This window comes from Nylanderia fulva, unplaced genomic scaffold (genome assembly GCF_048542155.1).
Source record: "Nylanderia fulva isolate GAGA-0341 unplaced genomic scaffold, ASM4854215v1 Scaffold20, whole genome shotgun sequence".
NCBI classification, from domain to species: Eukaryota; Metazoa; Arthropoda; class Insecta; order Hymenoptera; family Formicidae; genus Nylanderia; species Nylanderia fulva.
In genome coordinates this window covers 1595362-1610308 of record NW_028190264.1, presented here as the reverse complement: position 1 = coordinate 1610308, position 14947 = coordinate 1595362, and the positions used below count along the sequence as shown (strand labels likewise).

At 29.4% G+C, this 14947-nt stretch overlaps 7 protein-coding genes and 1 long non-coding RNA gene across 10 annotated transcripts; 3 read left to right on the top strand and 5 right to left on the bottom strand.

Moving 5' to 3' along the window:
* The first annotated feature begins 172 nt into the window (after positions 1-172).
* On the top strand, positions 173-2796 carry LOC114944157 (uncharacterized). The gene is given in 6 exon segments (XM_029319941.2): positions 173-450; positions 1118-1645; positions 1792-1880; positions 1969-2193; positions 2376-2516; positions 2518-2796. Coding segments are annotated over 6 exon segments (1155 nt in total). The 5' UTR covers positions 173-321; the 3' UTR covers positions 2561-2796.
* On the bottom strand, positions 2684-4650 carry Rpb7 (DNA-directed RNA polymerase II subunit RPB7). Its single transcript, XM_029319943.2, has 8 exons — positions 4569-4650; positions 4329-4438; positions 4052-4211; positions 3891-3941; positions 3673-3738; positions 3517-3588; positions 3409-3442; positions 2684-3329 (listed from the first exon to the last, which is right to left on the bottom strand). Exons 1-8 carry the CDS (start codon positions 4578-4580, stop codon positions 3313-3315), a joined length of 522 nt encoding a protein of 173 aa, XP_029175776.1. The 5' UTR covers positions 4581-4650; the 3' UTR covers positions 2684-3312.
* A 453-nt stretch (positions 4651-5103) lies between these two features.
* Positions 5104-6785, bottom strand: LOC114944162 (uncharacterized). Its single transcript, XM_029319947.2, has 4 exons — positions 6607-6785; positions 6072-6125; positions 5754-5991; positions 5104-5436 (listed from the first exon to the last, which is right to left on the bottom strand). The coding sequence occupies exons 2-4, from the start codon at positions 6122-6124 to the stop codon at positions 5332-5334; spliced, it is 396 nt and encodes a 131-aa protein (XP_029175780.1). The 5' UTR covers position 6125; positions 6607-6785; the 3' UTR covers positions 5104-5331.
* Positions 6786-6946: 161 nt separating this feature from the next.
* On the top strand, positions 6947-8061 carry LOC146723393 (uncharacterized). Its single transcript, XM_085482404.1, has 3 exons — positions 6947-7029; positions 7417-7624; positions 7793-8061. Exons 2-3 carry the CDS (start codon positions 7542-7544, stop codon positions 7920-7922), a joined length of 213 nt encoding a protein of 70 aa, XP_085338530.1. The 5' UTR covers positions 6947-7029; positions 7417-7541; the 3' UTR covers positions 7923-8061.
* Positions 8062-8083: 22 nt separating this feature from the next.
* Positions 8084-10553, bottom strand: LOC114944158 (ribonuclease H1-like). Of its 3 annotated transcripts, none has more exons than XM_085482402.1 (7): positions 10413-10553; positions 9814-10039; positions 9577-9738; positions 9281-9470; positions 9041-9171; positions 8687-8951; positions 8084-8552 (listed from the first exon to the last, which is right to left on the bottom strand). In XM_085482402.1, the coding sequence occupies exons 2-7, from the start codon at positions 9912-9914 to the stop codon at positions 8460-8462; spliced, it is 942 nt and encodes a 313-aa protein (XP_085338528.1). In that variant the 5' UTR covers positions 9915-10039; positions 10413-10553; the 3' UTR covers positions 8084-8459. The 3 variants fall into 3 exon arrangements, with proteins under 3 accessions (XP_085338528.1, XP_029175775.2, XP_085338529.1); XM_029319942.2 differs by having other exon boundaries at positions 9814-9885; XM_085482403.1 differs by having other exon boundaries at positions 9814-9867.
* LOC114944164 (uncharacterized) lies at positions 10312-12652 on the top strand. The gene is made up of 3 exons (XR_003822123.2): positions 10312-10528; positions 11487-12010; positions 12342-12652. It is a non-coding gene; the product is annotated as an uncharacterized LOC114944164 (long non-coding RNA).
* LOC146723392 (uncharacterized) lies at positions 10734-13201 on the bottom strand. Its single transcript, XM_085482401.1, is given in 4 exon segments — positions 10734-11507; positions 11509-12007; positions 12363-12607; positions 12719-13201. Coding segments are annotated over 4 exon segments (999 nt in total). The 5' UTR covers positions 12914-13201; the 3' UTR covers positions 10734-11447.
* Positions 13202-13277: 76 nt separating this feature from the next.
* LOC114944163 (exosome complex component RRP4-like) lies at positions 13278-14866 on the bottom strand. Its single transcript, XM_029319949.2, has 3 exons — positions 14598-14866; positions 14298-14538; positions 13278-13917 (listed from the first exon to the last, which is right to left on the bottom strand). Exons 1-3 carry the CDS (start codon positions 14729-14731, stop codon positions 13390-13392), a joined length of 903 nt encoding a protein of 300 aa, XP_029175782.2. The 5' UTR covers positions 14732-14866; the 3' UTR covers positions 13278-13389.
* Positions 14867-14947: the final 81 nt, after the last annotated feature.

Genomic DNA, 14947 nt, shown 5'->3' with positions numbered 1-14947 from the left:
ATAAAACAATTCAACATATTTATCTAAATAAAATGGCTTAACACGCGCGGAGAGTTCGATTTTATTTAAATCAAAATTTCAATCGATTTTATATCACAACCACAATCGATTTTCGATCCCCGCTGACGAAAGCGCGCGCGGCTGCCCTCTAGCGGAATAAAATATAATTCCATACTCACGAGCAGAGTCGGTCAAGTCGCTCGGCGTCAAGAAGCACGCGCGCAGCTTCGATGTAAAAATCGTGCGGCGTGTTCGGTGCTCGCGGAACCGTCGAGGATGCCGTTGACGTTCTGATCCGGACGTCGAGGTCGTCGCCGCAACATGTCCATGTGCTTTCGCGCGCTACCCGGGAGACTGTCGTCGCTCGTCGGCGGACGAAAACCGCTGTCGAAGCTGGACCGTCATCGGCTCCGGGAGCGACACGTCGAGTCGTCCGCCTTCCTGAAACAGGTGCAATTGACAGATGTCAACGAGCCCCCGCTTCGCGAATTTCGCGTGGCGATTTTCTCCGAGAGAATGCGAATTTCAGGAGAGCGAATTTCCTAACCTTTAAACACTTATATAATCGCATGATTCTAAATTAACTTTGAGGTTAGGTTCATTCGAGCCGCGTGAAACTCCCTTTTTTAATGCTACTTTACGATGATACTCTGTGAAATCACGCTCCGACTCTTCTGTTAAATTATAATAACCGAGGAATGGTTAAATAACACTTGTACGAAGCGTCATGTTGTTGGAAAAATTATGCCGAATTGTGTTTGTTGATGCATGTGGTTTATAGATGTTCTGAGAGTATCAAAATTTTTTTTTTTATTTTTATTGTAGAGAGATCTATATTTGGAATGAATTTTTCTCTGACAAAAATATCAAAATTATTTTCGTCAATGTATAATAAATATTTTTAATAATTACAAATTAAATTTATACTCAAAAAAAAATTTATATATTATTTTATTTATATATAAATATATTAAATTTATATATATTTATTTATAAACCAATTCAATTTTGAAAATAGAAATACAAATAAAATATGTTAATTATCATATTTTTTGTTTCTTCTTATATTAGTTGTTATATAGCTATGTATGCTAATTGTGTATATATGAAATTTCAGTTTCTGGGTACACAAAGAGCATTATCAGTAAGAGCAAATACTACAAACAAATCAGTAATACCTTACGTGAGTTGTACATTGCATCCAAATTTATCGCTTGCTTCTCTCGACACTTGTAGTCAGTGGAATAAGAAGCTAGATAGGCAATATGTCGATGGCAAGATTAGGAGAGACACGATGTACTGGGACCAAAGCTCGCATAGACTGCACAATAGGTTCCAGAGGCCCATTGTTGCCTTTTCAAAAAACAGAAAATACATAATTCCTACAGGAATCTCTTCGGACAATGTTACTATATTTCAGAGAGAAAACATTGTAGAAAATGATAATAATTCGCTTCTAGATAATAATAGAATTTCTTCAGAAAGCTTACACAGTAGTTGGAAATCAAATATCGACAGAAATATTTTATTAACCTCTGATGATGGCGTTTTAAAAACGAGTCCTCAATCACCACCATTGCAAGATAATGAGGGTAAACCATCGCAGGAACAGCTGCAATATATAGTTGATTCTCTTAGTCAAGATGTATGTTGAATAATTGACATAATATCTTATAATTATTGTACTTTTTTCAAAAATAGTCATGCACTCTCTAAAGAAAAATACAATTCTCAGCTTTTCTGTATATGAGATCTTTTTATAAAAATTTTCTAATTGAAATATTGTTGCAGTTACCAAAGTTGTTTGTAAAACCTCAGAATTTTTCGATATACACTAAGGATGTAATTTTTATTAATAACATTAGGGGAGTGACAACAAGGTAAGAGCTCAAATAGTCAAATATTCTAAGTAGTCGAAAATTTATAATGTTAAATATTTCTGCAAAGTACGTGTATGTGTACTTACAGGGGAGTTGTAAATTATGCAAAACAATTAATATTCTTAAGGATGATTGGTCATATAAAATTTGCACATGTCAGCCTTCAAGTTATAAAAATCACGATGCATAGCGATGATGGTACTGTAAAGGTTCGTTGGCGTATACGAGGTGTCTCAGGCTGGAGGGTTTTCTACATGTTTTGGAAGTACAAATTTTGGAAAATACGAGATTCTATAGACAGCAATCACGAGATGTAAGTATACTATACTAATACATCAAATCTTTTTATTAATTTTGTTTAGCAAAATAAAAAACATTATTTCAATTTCAAATTAATGTATGAAATATACTCTAATGACCACAGAAATAATTAATATTTAATATAAAAAAAATAATGTTAAAAAGCAGAAAAATAAACATGTGTAATAATTTTAGATGGTATGATGGCTTCTCTACTTATTATGTTAATGGCGATGGAAAAGTCTACAAGCATGTTGCAGATAAAGTGATGCCCGATCAAGATGTAGTTGCGAAAAAAGATGACCTAAACATTGCACCAAAATTAGCACTATTCAAAAGTTTTGCTTGTTGATAATGCGACGAGAACTTCATTGAATTAAATCCAGATTTAAAATTGCATCAATTAAAATAAATGGCTCAGCAATAATTGTCGAGCACTGGAATTACATAATTTTATTTGAACCGTCACAACAAATCGCAATAAGAACGCTTTTTTCCACAAATTGATAATTTTGAGTGTATGTCAGTATACGTTTCTTTGCAAATGTATTATTGCATAACAATTATTGATAGTAAATAAGTGAGAGGTATGAATTAAAAACATGTATATAAACAATATCTTGTATGATTATAAACTACCTACATGTTTTTAGCAAGAGCTACGACTGAATAATTTTGCATTAGTATTTCCTGTGTAAATAAACAGATTATATTATGTAACATAATTGAAAAATGCTGCAAAAAGCATAAAAAAATTAAAAAATTTAATTTATATTGATATAATATTTTTATTTCCTTCTGGATTGTTCTGAACAATATACAAAACTATTAAATGTTCCTTCAATATATGTATTTTTATTTAATATATTTTTTTCATAACATATATAATTTTTTTGTTTTAATTTATATTTTAAAAAAGGCAACCCCACATTTAATATTAAAATAATTGTTATTATTTAGTTAAAATAGTTCTTTTATATGCTACTGCTTTCTATTATTTCCATACTTTTTTGAATTGATATTTTGTTGCATATAAACGTGGAAAATTCTTTATACATTTTTATATTTTGTTTTTAGACAAAAAAGTTTTGATAAACTTAAAAAAGTTTTTGCACAGCAGAATGCAGATCCATTAATTGCAAACAAGACCTGTAAAGATAATAAAGTAGATAGAAAAAATTATACGATATATTAAACATATTAAAATTCAAAGTGATAGTCTTGTTACCTAAGTAATCGTCCATTAACGTTCCGATGGCAAACTGAAAAATAAGTTTTTTTAATAAATTAATTTAATGTAATACAAAGTGATTCCAATTATAAATTTAATACTTACAATTCCTGTAGCATCAACTCTTGTACCCACTATTTTTAACCTAATTTCATCATCTGCTTGAATAACTACATCCTGAAAAATATATTTCAAAAACTGGTTATTACCAGACTTCAAAATTTTTGTTAAAAACACATAAAGCTCTGTGATATGACTTACTTCTTCCTTTGATTTATAACAAGCTGGATTCACATTTGGACAAAATTGCATATCCTCTGGGATTGACTGCAAAAAATTTAATAATAAGCTTCTAAAATCTTACTTTGCACAAACACTGTTTTATTAATTAAATCTTATGCATCATAATTTTTAAAATTTTATTTTTCAGTATTGCAAGTTTATATTGTTATAATTATACATCATATATATTTACTTACATGATGAGATATAAAACATGAGAGTGGACCTATTTCAGCGAACATTCCAACCTGCAAATATTAAAAGCAAAATTTCAAGCAGGTGTTTGACAATTATTTTTGTGAAGGAATTAATACTTATATAAAATAGTCTATATGTCAAAGAAAACATCTAGTTATACCTTATTCACTTGCGTTACAATTGCATCCAACACTTCACCTTTAAATGGTCTGAATACAATGGCTTTGTATTTAACTGGATAAACTACAAAGCCTTGTCCTGGCTGTATAATTCCAGCTCCTATGTTGTCTATCGTCGTGACTGCGACGACGAAGCCATATCTGTATAAAGATAAGATTAAAATCAAAATTTAATTTAAAAAATTTTGATATTTAATTTTGATTTGTAATTTTTTTTTAATTTTGATATTTAAAATTTTCGTGGAATTTGGTACTTACTTTCCTGTACAAGTGCCTTCCACTTCTGTGTAAAGTTTCTGCTTTACTGTATCAAGTAATTGAGGCCCAAAATATCGCGGATGCAGCAGAATCTCGTGCTCCAACGAAATCTGTTTATTTGAAAAAATTAAATGTAACAGTTAATATTTCATGCTTACACTTGAATTTAAGTGATTAATAACAAAAATTTTTATTAATAAATAAATTATTATTAGGAAAAATATGCAAAAATTAACTTACATGGTAAAACATAATGCCGCTTTATGTCACGCTCAATCGTAAACATTCTGACGCCATATTGCAAGCAAATATTTAGAGAATTTATATTTGCTCTCAGTAAATTACTAAAAAATTACTATACGATAATCGGTCCACGTACAACCAATGAGAATGCAATACGTCACATAAAATTACTAGAATCTCCTGATTGGTAGATCTAGTGAAAAAATTTCGTCGTACGGTCTCCAATTAATTACAATATGATTAAATGAGATTTCGATTATAAATTTCTTTTGAACTGTCAAGAATAAAAACGACTTGTAAAAAAATCTACAAATTCTTTATAAATAATATAAAGTTTGCCTTAAAATCAACATTCGAATATATCTGCACAATTTTGCATTTATATACTATACTTTATACATACATATATAATTTAAAAAATTAAAATTTTTGAATTTATTTTGATTAACTATTAAATGAAAAACCGCGTACATATAAAAAATTCAAATACAATTTTTTTTGTTTTTTGCACTTAATGCATTAAAAAGTTATTTATTTTCTATAATTATTATAACATGTTGCTTTCACACAAGAATAAAAAAAAAAACTTAGTTAACACTTCTCTTAAAGAAACAAAAAAAAAGAAAAATTTAATATCAATCACTTGTACGTATGTAAAACTACAATAAACATGCTTTAATCAATATTAACTTAATGTTTAAAGTTATTGAAAAAAACTTATCTATGCATTTTTTGTATATTATGAAGTTTTTTTAGCATCTTATTTTTCCCAGTAGGTACGTATGCGTTTCTCAACAAAATAACCATTGCCATGTCGACCACTTGTGAAAGTACGTTCACGCACAACAACGCCATTTCGTCCTTCCTACAAATTGACAGAAATTATTTTAACTTAAAACAATAAAATTAATGGAGAATTAAATATATCTGAAAAATGCTATAACATTTTCTTACAAAAACTGAAAGTATCTATAGAAAAATGTAATGTTACATATATATATATATATATATATATATATATATATATATATATATATATATATATATATATATATATATGTATATATATGTATATATAAAATATAAAAAATATTTCTTATATTGCAGTGTATTATAATTATTAAAGTAAAATAATGTATAAAACAAGTTTTTATATTGAAATTTTTTTTTCTTAATTTATACCATGTAATCAGTTCGTTGATAAGCTCTTGCCTCTTGAGAATTATTTCTTAGTGCAACTTGATTGTTGCCACTTTTGTAAGCTATAGCTTTATTGCCCGAATTATATGAATCATTAACATATTTGTATCCACTTGAAGATGAAGAATTTTGGTCAACATAATCCCAAGCTTGATCTGGTGTATCAAATTTTCGAAAATTACATTTGGAATATCTATGAACTTGATCTTTACAATCCTCCCTAGTAATAAAAAAAGTTTCCATTTAGTCTAATAAAAAAAAAATTGTGCTTTAAAAAGCTCAACAATCTGCTTTTCTTACCAATTATCATAAACTCCAACATTGCGACCATTAGCTACTGCGTAGTAAGACATCCTATTGAAAGAATAAATATAATTTTAATTATCACATTATCTATTATTATTATTATTATTAGAATAATTTTCTTCTTTTATAAATATAAATTTATTTCACTTTAGATGTAATAAAAAAACTTCTGCAAGTCTTCTTTTTTTATAATTTTACTTTTTTACTCATAATACATATTTTGAAAAGACTGGTTTCAAAACAAATATTAAAGAGAAAAAAGTTAAATATAAAGAGTAAAAAACACAAACACTTCTATATGAAGCTTTATATAAATAATTTAAAGTTAATAAAAATTCCATAAATTTCTAAGAAATTCCATTAGTTACAATATTAGTTTTAAAAATATATAACAAAAGAAAATTTATTTACAAAATTGACATGCAGAAGCGTATCAACGCAAACAGATCGATGTCTCAATTAATTGGAAAATTATATGAATTTTCATTATACTTTTTCGCTATTACAAAACGTCCGTAGCAAAACTTACTCAATTAATTTCTCTTAATATAATAAGTAATTAATATAAGCCTTAATCTTCTGCGATTTTTGACAAAATCTGCTTCGCACAATGGTTTGCGTGGCGTTTTAATCTGGAAATTTCTGACACACTGATATATGATATGATATAGCGAAAGATCACATATGCGTCAGATTTCACACATATAATATATATAGAAACAAAGCATATATAGTACATTTCGAATCCTGTGAATCCCTTTGGCTTTGTATCACGTGACCAATCATTAGGTCTGTTCGTTTTTAGGCACTTTTGTGGTTTGAACTCTTTGATTGGCTACCGCTGCAGCTAATCAAAAGCAACTTTCGAAACTCTAGAAGTTCTCTATCCGATGGCCAATTGATACATTTGACAGGTGACAGGTGACAAGTTGTTGTATGCTAAATATCAAAAGTAATTATAAATTAAAAATCTCTTCTATTATTTATTATTATTATACTTAATATAATTTAAATTTATAATAAGTGACAATTTAATTTACTATAAATTATCGTAATAAAATGAAATTTAATTTATTATATACTATTATAATAAATGACAGAATTTTATTTATTATATATTAAAATTATTTTATATATTATATATTAAAATTATTTTATTATTTTGTAAATTTATTATTAATTATGTGTGAAAATTGGAAAGCACTTTATTCATTGAATAATATACACGTATAACTGACAGAAAAATTGCAATGTTTTTTTATTTTTTTGACAAATTTTGTAGAATGTTTCAAAATTAAAAGAATTATTATTTTTATGCATTACATTTTGTTTGTTTTAGGGAGAAAATAACTAATTATTAACAAGAATAATGTAGAAGTATTTATGTGGAATTGAGAGAATCTGCAAGTAATTTCATGCAAATCCAAAAATTTGTGAATCCGAAATAATAATTCTACTAGAAAAATGGCATTTCCGCAATCACATCAGCAAGAATTGATTGAACTGGCTGAAATAACAGGAATTTCCGCAGTACCCGGCGTTTTCCGGTGAGATATCATTGAAACAATTTTTGTTAGAGAATTTCTCAAATTTTTCCATAACCTATCTTTTACTAAAGATATTTTATGTGCCAAATCATAATTGGGCTAAACTGGTTGAAGGCACATTAAATATTCAACAAAAAAAAGTTATTTTATATTTTGTAACTTTTTCAGGATTGTATTGGAATTGCTGGCGTTACAAGTATCTCCGGAAGATATTTATATTCTTCTTAAACAAATTTCGACGAGATCATCGAGTCAACAGATGTTAAACGAGAGAGCACATACTTCCACTAAAAAGTAGCATTTCGTATATTAGAGCTGCTGATTTTGATATTTTTAATTACAGTGTTATACACATACAAGAAAGAATTTATTTACATAATATAAAGATATAAATATAAAAAAATTTATAATTGCAATTAAACAAATGTTTGTCTTTAGTTAAGAGTATTTATTTTCACACACTTCAATTTTTACAAGAAATAATATCTCATACATTTTAAATGTTATAATCCAACAATGAATGTCCTTAATTACAGAATCAATATTAAAGAATTGTGGCATGTTAAATGCATGTCGCATATAAAGGCATGACATACTTTATATATAATGTAGAAACAATTTTTTTGTAAATTTGATTACATTCTTCACTGCTAATCTATTTCTTAATCAGAATAAACACTTTATATATTTAATTATTAATTTACCAAATGTCTAACTTAAATGTTTTACATGAAAGTTTACCTGTGTTTATAAAAATAAAATATAAATTTTACTCATAGGACATTAATTTAAAACTTATAGGATGGCCTTTATATTTTTAATTAAATATTTGTCTTTATTTATTTGATTTATACAGCAAGCAGCCTTGTCTCGCAAGTTTGTCTGCCATTTCATTACCATAAATTCCTACATGTCCATTCACATGATTCTAAAAAATTGGTCACTTAAAATAGATTGCATAATATTTCATAATATAATATTTATTAATTGATATATATATATATATATATATATATATATATATATATATTATCACAAAATTTTAAATGAAGAATTGTTTACCCAAGCAATGGTCAGTGATTCCAATTCTTTCTCCATTTCCAGCAATTCCGTTTTATTTATAACTGGTTTATTATCAACTGTCTTCCATCCTCTTTTCTTCCAACTTGGCATCCATTGTGTGATGCAAGAGATGAGGAATTTGGAATCAGTATTGATTTTGAGCTTTTTTATTCCTGCGTTCTTAGCCTGTCTTGCAGCTACTGTGACGGCTTGGATTTCTGCCATGTTATTGGTCGGTCGTCCTTCCACTGGTTGAGATACATTTCTATGGAAATTATAATTATTATATATTTTTTTAAACAATTTATCAAGTATTAAAAAGTATGAAAAATAAAACTAAAAAATAAACTGTACAATGGATGATTGTCTCGAAACCAAACGCCGATACCAGCTCGTGCGTTTTTGCGTCCATTCGAACTACATGCACCATCCGTGAAGACATTCACATAGCCATCTTTGTCCATGATAAAATCTACTTTGCTATCCTGCACAGTTCCACAATTAACAAAATATTATATATAAATTTTTCATAATACATACTATTAATATCATAAACCTTTACAATATATCTTGTAAAGTATTTTTGTTTCAAACCTGATCAGAAGATTGAATTGAAGTAAAGTCAGGATTATCTAATGTAATTTTCCTTTTTTTCTTTGGTTGTTCACTGGTATCACTATTTATTGATAAAGTTCTTTTTGATTGCGATGACAATAATTTTGCCTGAACCATTGCAGACTGTTTGTTCCCAAGTGGAAATACTTGTTTTGGTAGAATTTGCGATCTGCAGATAAAATACATGTATTAAACAATAGTTTTAATATATAATATAAGATTTGATATTGTAATATTTTTTTCTTATTTTATGTAAGAACAAAATTGATATTTACTCTATAGATTTGCCAATTTTCGACAAGGTAGAATTTTTGGTCAAACTTGTTCCTACAGTTGTGGAGGAACGTTCCTTTATAAATTTTTGAGCCTCACTTTCTGTAGCAAATTTTTTGTATATGGATCCAGGAAATTTAAAAACTTGAGTACTGCATTCATCCCTATTAGAAATAGAAAATCTTGCATTTAATTAACTTTTGTTAATAGTTTATCTTTGAATTATACAGTTTCTTTACCATGTAGAATAAATTCCAGGTTTTCGACCTTTGGCAACTGCATAGTAAGGCATTCTATTAAGGAAATATTGCCTTGTAACAAATATGAAATGCAATTTCATCAATCAATTTACTCAACTTAAATGACTTTTTTTTGAAGAATCATACACCTTTGTTTATTAATATGTAACAGTTTTACTTTCATCATATCAATATCAACATTCATGTATTATTTTCTCATAATTTTCTGATAGAAAAATTAAAATTTTTTAATAAAAGATCTATTGGAGAGTTATAATTTATATATATATTGTAAATATATCATCCACAATTATATTGGAGAACAAGAAAAGTAAAAATTTATGCTGTAAAAAATAAATAATTATATAATAAAAATAATTTTGCAGTAATATATCTTTAAAATTATGATGTATTTATTTCAGTAATTTTTCTCCATACTAGAATTTAAAAATGTGATAATATCTATTGTGCATGCATTGTATTTTTTAAATAAAATTGCAATAAAATCACCAGTGAGGTTATATTGTGGAATTTTATAATTTATATGCAAAATATTGTTTTATTAAAACATTGGACTCTGTTTCGTCTCGAATACGTACAAATTATATATTTTAACTCAAACTGCAAATAATCGTATAGTTCACTTTCTTATCTCGACAAAACAGCTGTAATCAGTGACAGAATATAAACAGCAGTAAAGGAGGCTAGGTGACACGTGCGTATTATTTCGCAATACTTTTTTTTATATATTTGATGAATAGAGTAAAATAAAAAATTAATGTAATAAATAAAGTTAATTATTTAATTATTATACAAATAAGAGAGAAAAAAAGTTGTGTGTTAATTGTACTGTAAATCTTTATTAAAAATTTAGAGGTAAAATAAAATCATCTTCAGACATAAATAAAAGATTTATAATATCACATATTGTCTTATTGTTTATTTTCTACATGCTTTCTTTTTCTTGCTCAAATAATATTTATTATAATACTTTCTTTGTGCATTTTAACATATAGCAGATTGGAGATTTAAATTTTTTATTTTAAATCTTTTCCATAATACAATAAATACGCTTACAAGAATTTGTCATGGAAGCTTTGTTACTTATCTCTAATCAACAATATATACATACACATCACTAAACCTACAATTACCACTATTCAAAAAAATATATATTTTTCAATAAATATTTTTTACATACAATCTTTCAATAAATATTTTTTACTAAATGTACTATATAGATATATGCAGTCTAGATCAACAATTTCTCTTTTTCTATTTGAGCCATTTAAATTGAATAAGTATTATAAATCTTCACTAGCTAAAAAATTTAATGCTATATTACTCTAATTTCGTATCTTAAATCCAACATGTATATACTCTTTATCTCTCTGAAAAATCTTTCTAAAAACAACAATTTTATTAACAAATTTAGCCTACACTTTAATATTTATTTTAACGCTCAAGAAAAGATATATCCATTATTATTTTATTTTTTTACACATTTCCCTTCATTAATTTTTTTAATTATTTCAAAACTATAAGAAATGTGTTCAAAAATAAGATATATCTATGACCTTTTTATATCAATGTCTACCAATAGGAAGCTTCTAGATTTACACTATTCGCTAGAATTATTCATCGTCGAATCTTAATTTGTGCTTGATCTCCAGAGCGAGCTTGTAGCCCAGCTCCTGGTCGTCGATCTCTACCTTCCACCATCGCCTTCACTTGACTGGAATTCACTATCACGCCGTTGCTGGCTATCACCGTGGCCTTAGTCTTCTCGATGTCGACGAGATCCACGCCGCGGCTGCAATCGTCGATGAGGATGGTGCGATAACCGCTAGTGAGGGCGTCCACGGCGGTGGCACCCACGCATACGTCGTAAGCTAATCCGCAGATGTAGATGTCCGTTGCACCCTTCTCCTGCAGCTGCGACGATAGCGTGGTCTCGGTCAGCTTCTTGTTGTCCCAGAACACCGAGTATGAGTCCACCTCCGGATTTGTGCCCTTGTAGATCTTGATCGCGCTGTTCACGATCTTCAGTTCCTTGTGAAGTTCAGCGCCCCAGGAATCCTGCACGCAATGACGCGGCCACAGACGTTGCTTCAACAACGGCGGGCCCCGGAACGTCACCGTGTCGTACACTCGTGCTGCTTCCTTCGAGATACTGCTGCTGATGTCCACTTCCCTGGTAATGGAAATGAATATCAATTTAAAGAAAGTTTATTCAGTTTTCTTCTATCTCCAGATGTGCGATTCAAGTGCCTTTTAGATCTAAAATTTGTATATATATTATATGTATGTTAATTTATATATATATATATATATATATATATATATATATATATAATCATATTTTAATATGTTAAATTTGTACATGCTTTAATATAATAATTAAAAAATATATAATATAATAATATAATAAAATAATTAATAAAGTGTGTTTAAAAGTAAAGTTTAACATTTTGCGAGACTTATTATATATAAAGACTCTGATATAAGGATCATTCTAATTGTTATAGTATAATTTCTACTGTGACTACCTGAGGTGCAAATTATCTATAAAGGACACATGATCCACAGGATGCCAGTCCAAGGAGTAAAACACTGAGTCAAACGGTATGGTTTCCAGCAAACGATTAATTGGTTCGATAACTTCTGAACCATCATGTTGCGCAGCACATTGTTTTATATTCAGGGAACCTGTTATAAAGTCGTTTTGCACATCCACGATTAAAAAAGCGCTCTTAGGACGTGTGCATACTTTGATCCATCGATTCCAGCAAAACTATAACATAATAAAATGTCAATAGACGATTTTCAGTAAATTAAATTAATTAATTTGTCTACATTTATTAAATAATATCTAAAATGTTATAATCGAGCATCCTCTATGTACCTCGAATTCTTCCTTATCGATCATGCCGTCTCCTTTGAAATCAAAGATCGAGTACACCTCGCGTAGCTGATCCTCTTCAAGACCGTAGATCTTGCCGCGATCATTTCGAAATAACGCGCGGCATATAAGATCGAACTCCGAGATTGATAGGAATCCGTCACCGTCTTTATCGAAGGCGTTAAAACATGCGTCCATGTCTCTCAGCTGTACCGACTACTTGTTTCCAGGCTCTATTTGTTTAATCAATACTCAGATTAGCGTTTCTCCGTGATTGCCTTTTACACCTAAGACCACTTTGCCAAATCTATATCTATTGATGAAAAATACTGCAGTATTTTATATATAATTCATTTCGACATTACTGCAATATTCAATATATTAATTCGGCCTGACACATTTTCTCAGAAAGGAGCGAGAGGTAGCTATAAATATCAAATGTTCTATAAGTATCGTCGTCATCTAACTCAATCGTCAAAAACCTCGATGCTACGCTACGCAATATTCTACGCAAAATTTTCGTCTTGTCATATATTTCAGGATTAATAACTTCAAAAAATCATTCATTAATTAATTCTCTCATTTATTGTGCGTTAAATTTTCTCTCTTTTAGAGTTTCATGTTCATTATTTTAATATTTTTTTTCCTTAGTTTAATGATCAAATTGGATTTATTTAAAGTGTTATAATAGATCGCGTAAGTCTTTGATGCGTCAATAACGATACATCGACCATCACTTCGGGATGTAACAGTTCGTGCGCTTCGTACTTGGCGGATTCTTCGTAAGCGTATATTACAGAAGTGTCAGACAACAACATGTTACACTGCGCCAAGATTAAAATACAGTTACGCAATCGCGCACACACCTCGCGATTTTCCAACGGGATTTTTGACAGGTCCTCAGTAAAACCACCCTCTGATTTATCGACGTCCTGAATGTTTGCACCAATCCACACATAGCCGTTGTAGCCAAGTATCAGAGTGGCCCCATTATCCAGATTATGATAATGTGTCTTCTTGCGCTGGATCAGCATCGGTGGTACTTTCAACATTATCCCCTGAGACAATTTGCCATACTTCAGCACTCGTGTGTGCAACGAGAGGGAACCGTCAGCAAAAATTGACTGCACTTCTGCGCAAATTAGGTCTCCCTCCTGTAAGTACCTCCGCATCGTCTGTTCATCTTCAGCTGATCTTCTTCTCTGTGAAATTAAACAGTATTTTTATAATACATATATTACATCTTTTATTAGAAATATATCATATAATTATTGTTAGAAATATATTATAAAATTATATATCATATAATTATAGTTTATTGTTAAAAATATATCATAAAATTATATCATATAATTATTGTTGGAAATATATAATTATAGTTATAGAAGAAATATAATTAAGTCGCAGAAATGTTTAATATTATTACAAGATTGCAAATTCTAAAATCAATTTAATCTCAAAATTTGGATAAAATTATTCTTATATATATTGAAAAATCTATGATTAAATGGAAAAAATCTAACTTTCTGTCAAGTATTGTACAGTTATTAAATAGAAAAAAAGTATGAATATAGATCTTTACCAATTCACCACCAGGTAAATTAACGCTGGACAACAGCAGGACGGCGTCGAGTTTGGAATTTACGTCGACCTTCCAGCGTTTCTGCTGCACCTCTGTTATCCTACCCACGATAAGATCCCCGATCTCGCCGTTGTAACGCGCTTTCAGAGGCCTGATGGATATAAGCTTATTGACCTTCTCCAGAACTCCGGCGACTGACGCACGCAACGTTTTTTCTTCGTCAACGTAGGTTCCGTGGCCTCTAAGATTAGATAAAGAATTTTCGTAATTGTGTACAATCGAGCGAAAAACCTAATCTACCTCAGGAAATCCGGCTGACTGGATATCTCTTCGCCGGGGGTGTACAGTCGTGGTTGTTCGCCCTCGTTCGCCATCAGGTTAAAATCCACCCTGTGCACCGCCATACGAACATTGATAGCCGGATATTCCGACATCCCGGGGACGAGAATAATTAGCAAAATTATATTTTCGAGATTTGTCAAATGCCGCTAATTTTTAAAATCAAATCAATTTTTATTAAGGTTAATTCGTCACGTGTGCATAAACCTTAAAAAAAATGAAGCGGTTAGTCATTGGTTATATAAGAGCTAGAAGGTTCGCTTTAAGAGAAAAACTGCTCTCAAGAATTTGTCCAAAATCTAGTGTTTTTT

Excerpts from the sequence above, each read along its gene's own strand:
- Rpb7 (XM_029319943.2), bottom strand. Across the intron at positions 4,212-4,328 it reads GAAGGCACTTGTACAGGAAA|ATATGGCTTCGTCGTCGCAG; the intron begins GTAAGTACCAAA and ends ATCTTTATACAG. Across the intron at positions 3,443-3,516 it reads GAGTTGATGCTACAGGAATT|TTTGCCATCGGAACGTTAAT; the intron begins GTAAGTATTAAA and ends CTTATTTTTCAG.
- LOC114944158 (XM_085482402.1), bottom strand. The coding sequence starts at position 9,914 with ATGAAATTGCATTTCATATTTGTTACAAGGCAATATTTCCTTAATAGA. Across the intron at positions 9,739-9,813 it reads CCTGGAATTTATTCTACATG|GGATGAATGCAGTACTCAAG; the intron begins GTAAAGAAACTG and ends TATTTCTAATAG. Across the intron at positions 8,553-8,686 it reads AATCACTGACCATTGCTTGG|AATCATGTGAATGGACATGT; the intron begins GTAAACAATTCT and ends CCAATTTTTTAG.
- LOC146723393 (XM_085482404.1), top strand. The coding sequence starts at position 7,542 with ATGGCATTTCCGCAATCACATCAGCAAGAATTGATTGAACTGGCTGAA. Across the intron at positions 7,625-7,792 it reads GCAGTACCCGGCGTTTTCCG|GATTGTATTGGAATTGCTGG; the intron begins GTGAGATATCAT and ends TAACTTTTTCAG.
- LOC114944162 (XM_029319947.2), bottom strand. The coding sequence starts at position 6,124 with ATGTCTTACTACGCAGTAGCTAATGGTCGCAATGTTGGAGTTTATGAT. Across the intron at positions 5,992-6,071 it reads GTTGGAGTTTATGATAATTG|GGAGGATTGTAAAGATCAAG; the intron begins GTAAGAAAAGCA and ends TTTTATTACTAG. Across the intron at positions 5,437-5,753 it reads ATCAACGAACTGATTACATG|GAAGGACGAAATGGCGTTGT; the intron begins GTATAAATTAAG and ends GTCAATTTGTAG.
- LOC114944163 (XM_029319949.2), bottom strand. The coding sequence starts at position 14,731 with ATGTCGGAATATCCGGCTATCAATGTTCGTATGGCGGTGCACAGGGTG. Across the intron at positions 14,539-14,597 it reads AGTCAGCCGGATTTCCTGAG|AGGCCACGGAACCTACGTTG; the intron begins GTAGATTAGGTT and ends ATCTAATCTTAG. Across the intron at positions 13,918-14,297 it reads ATTTACCTGGTGGTGAATTG|AGAAGAAGATCAGCTGAAGA; the intron begins GTAAAGATCTAT and ends TTAATTTCACAG.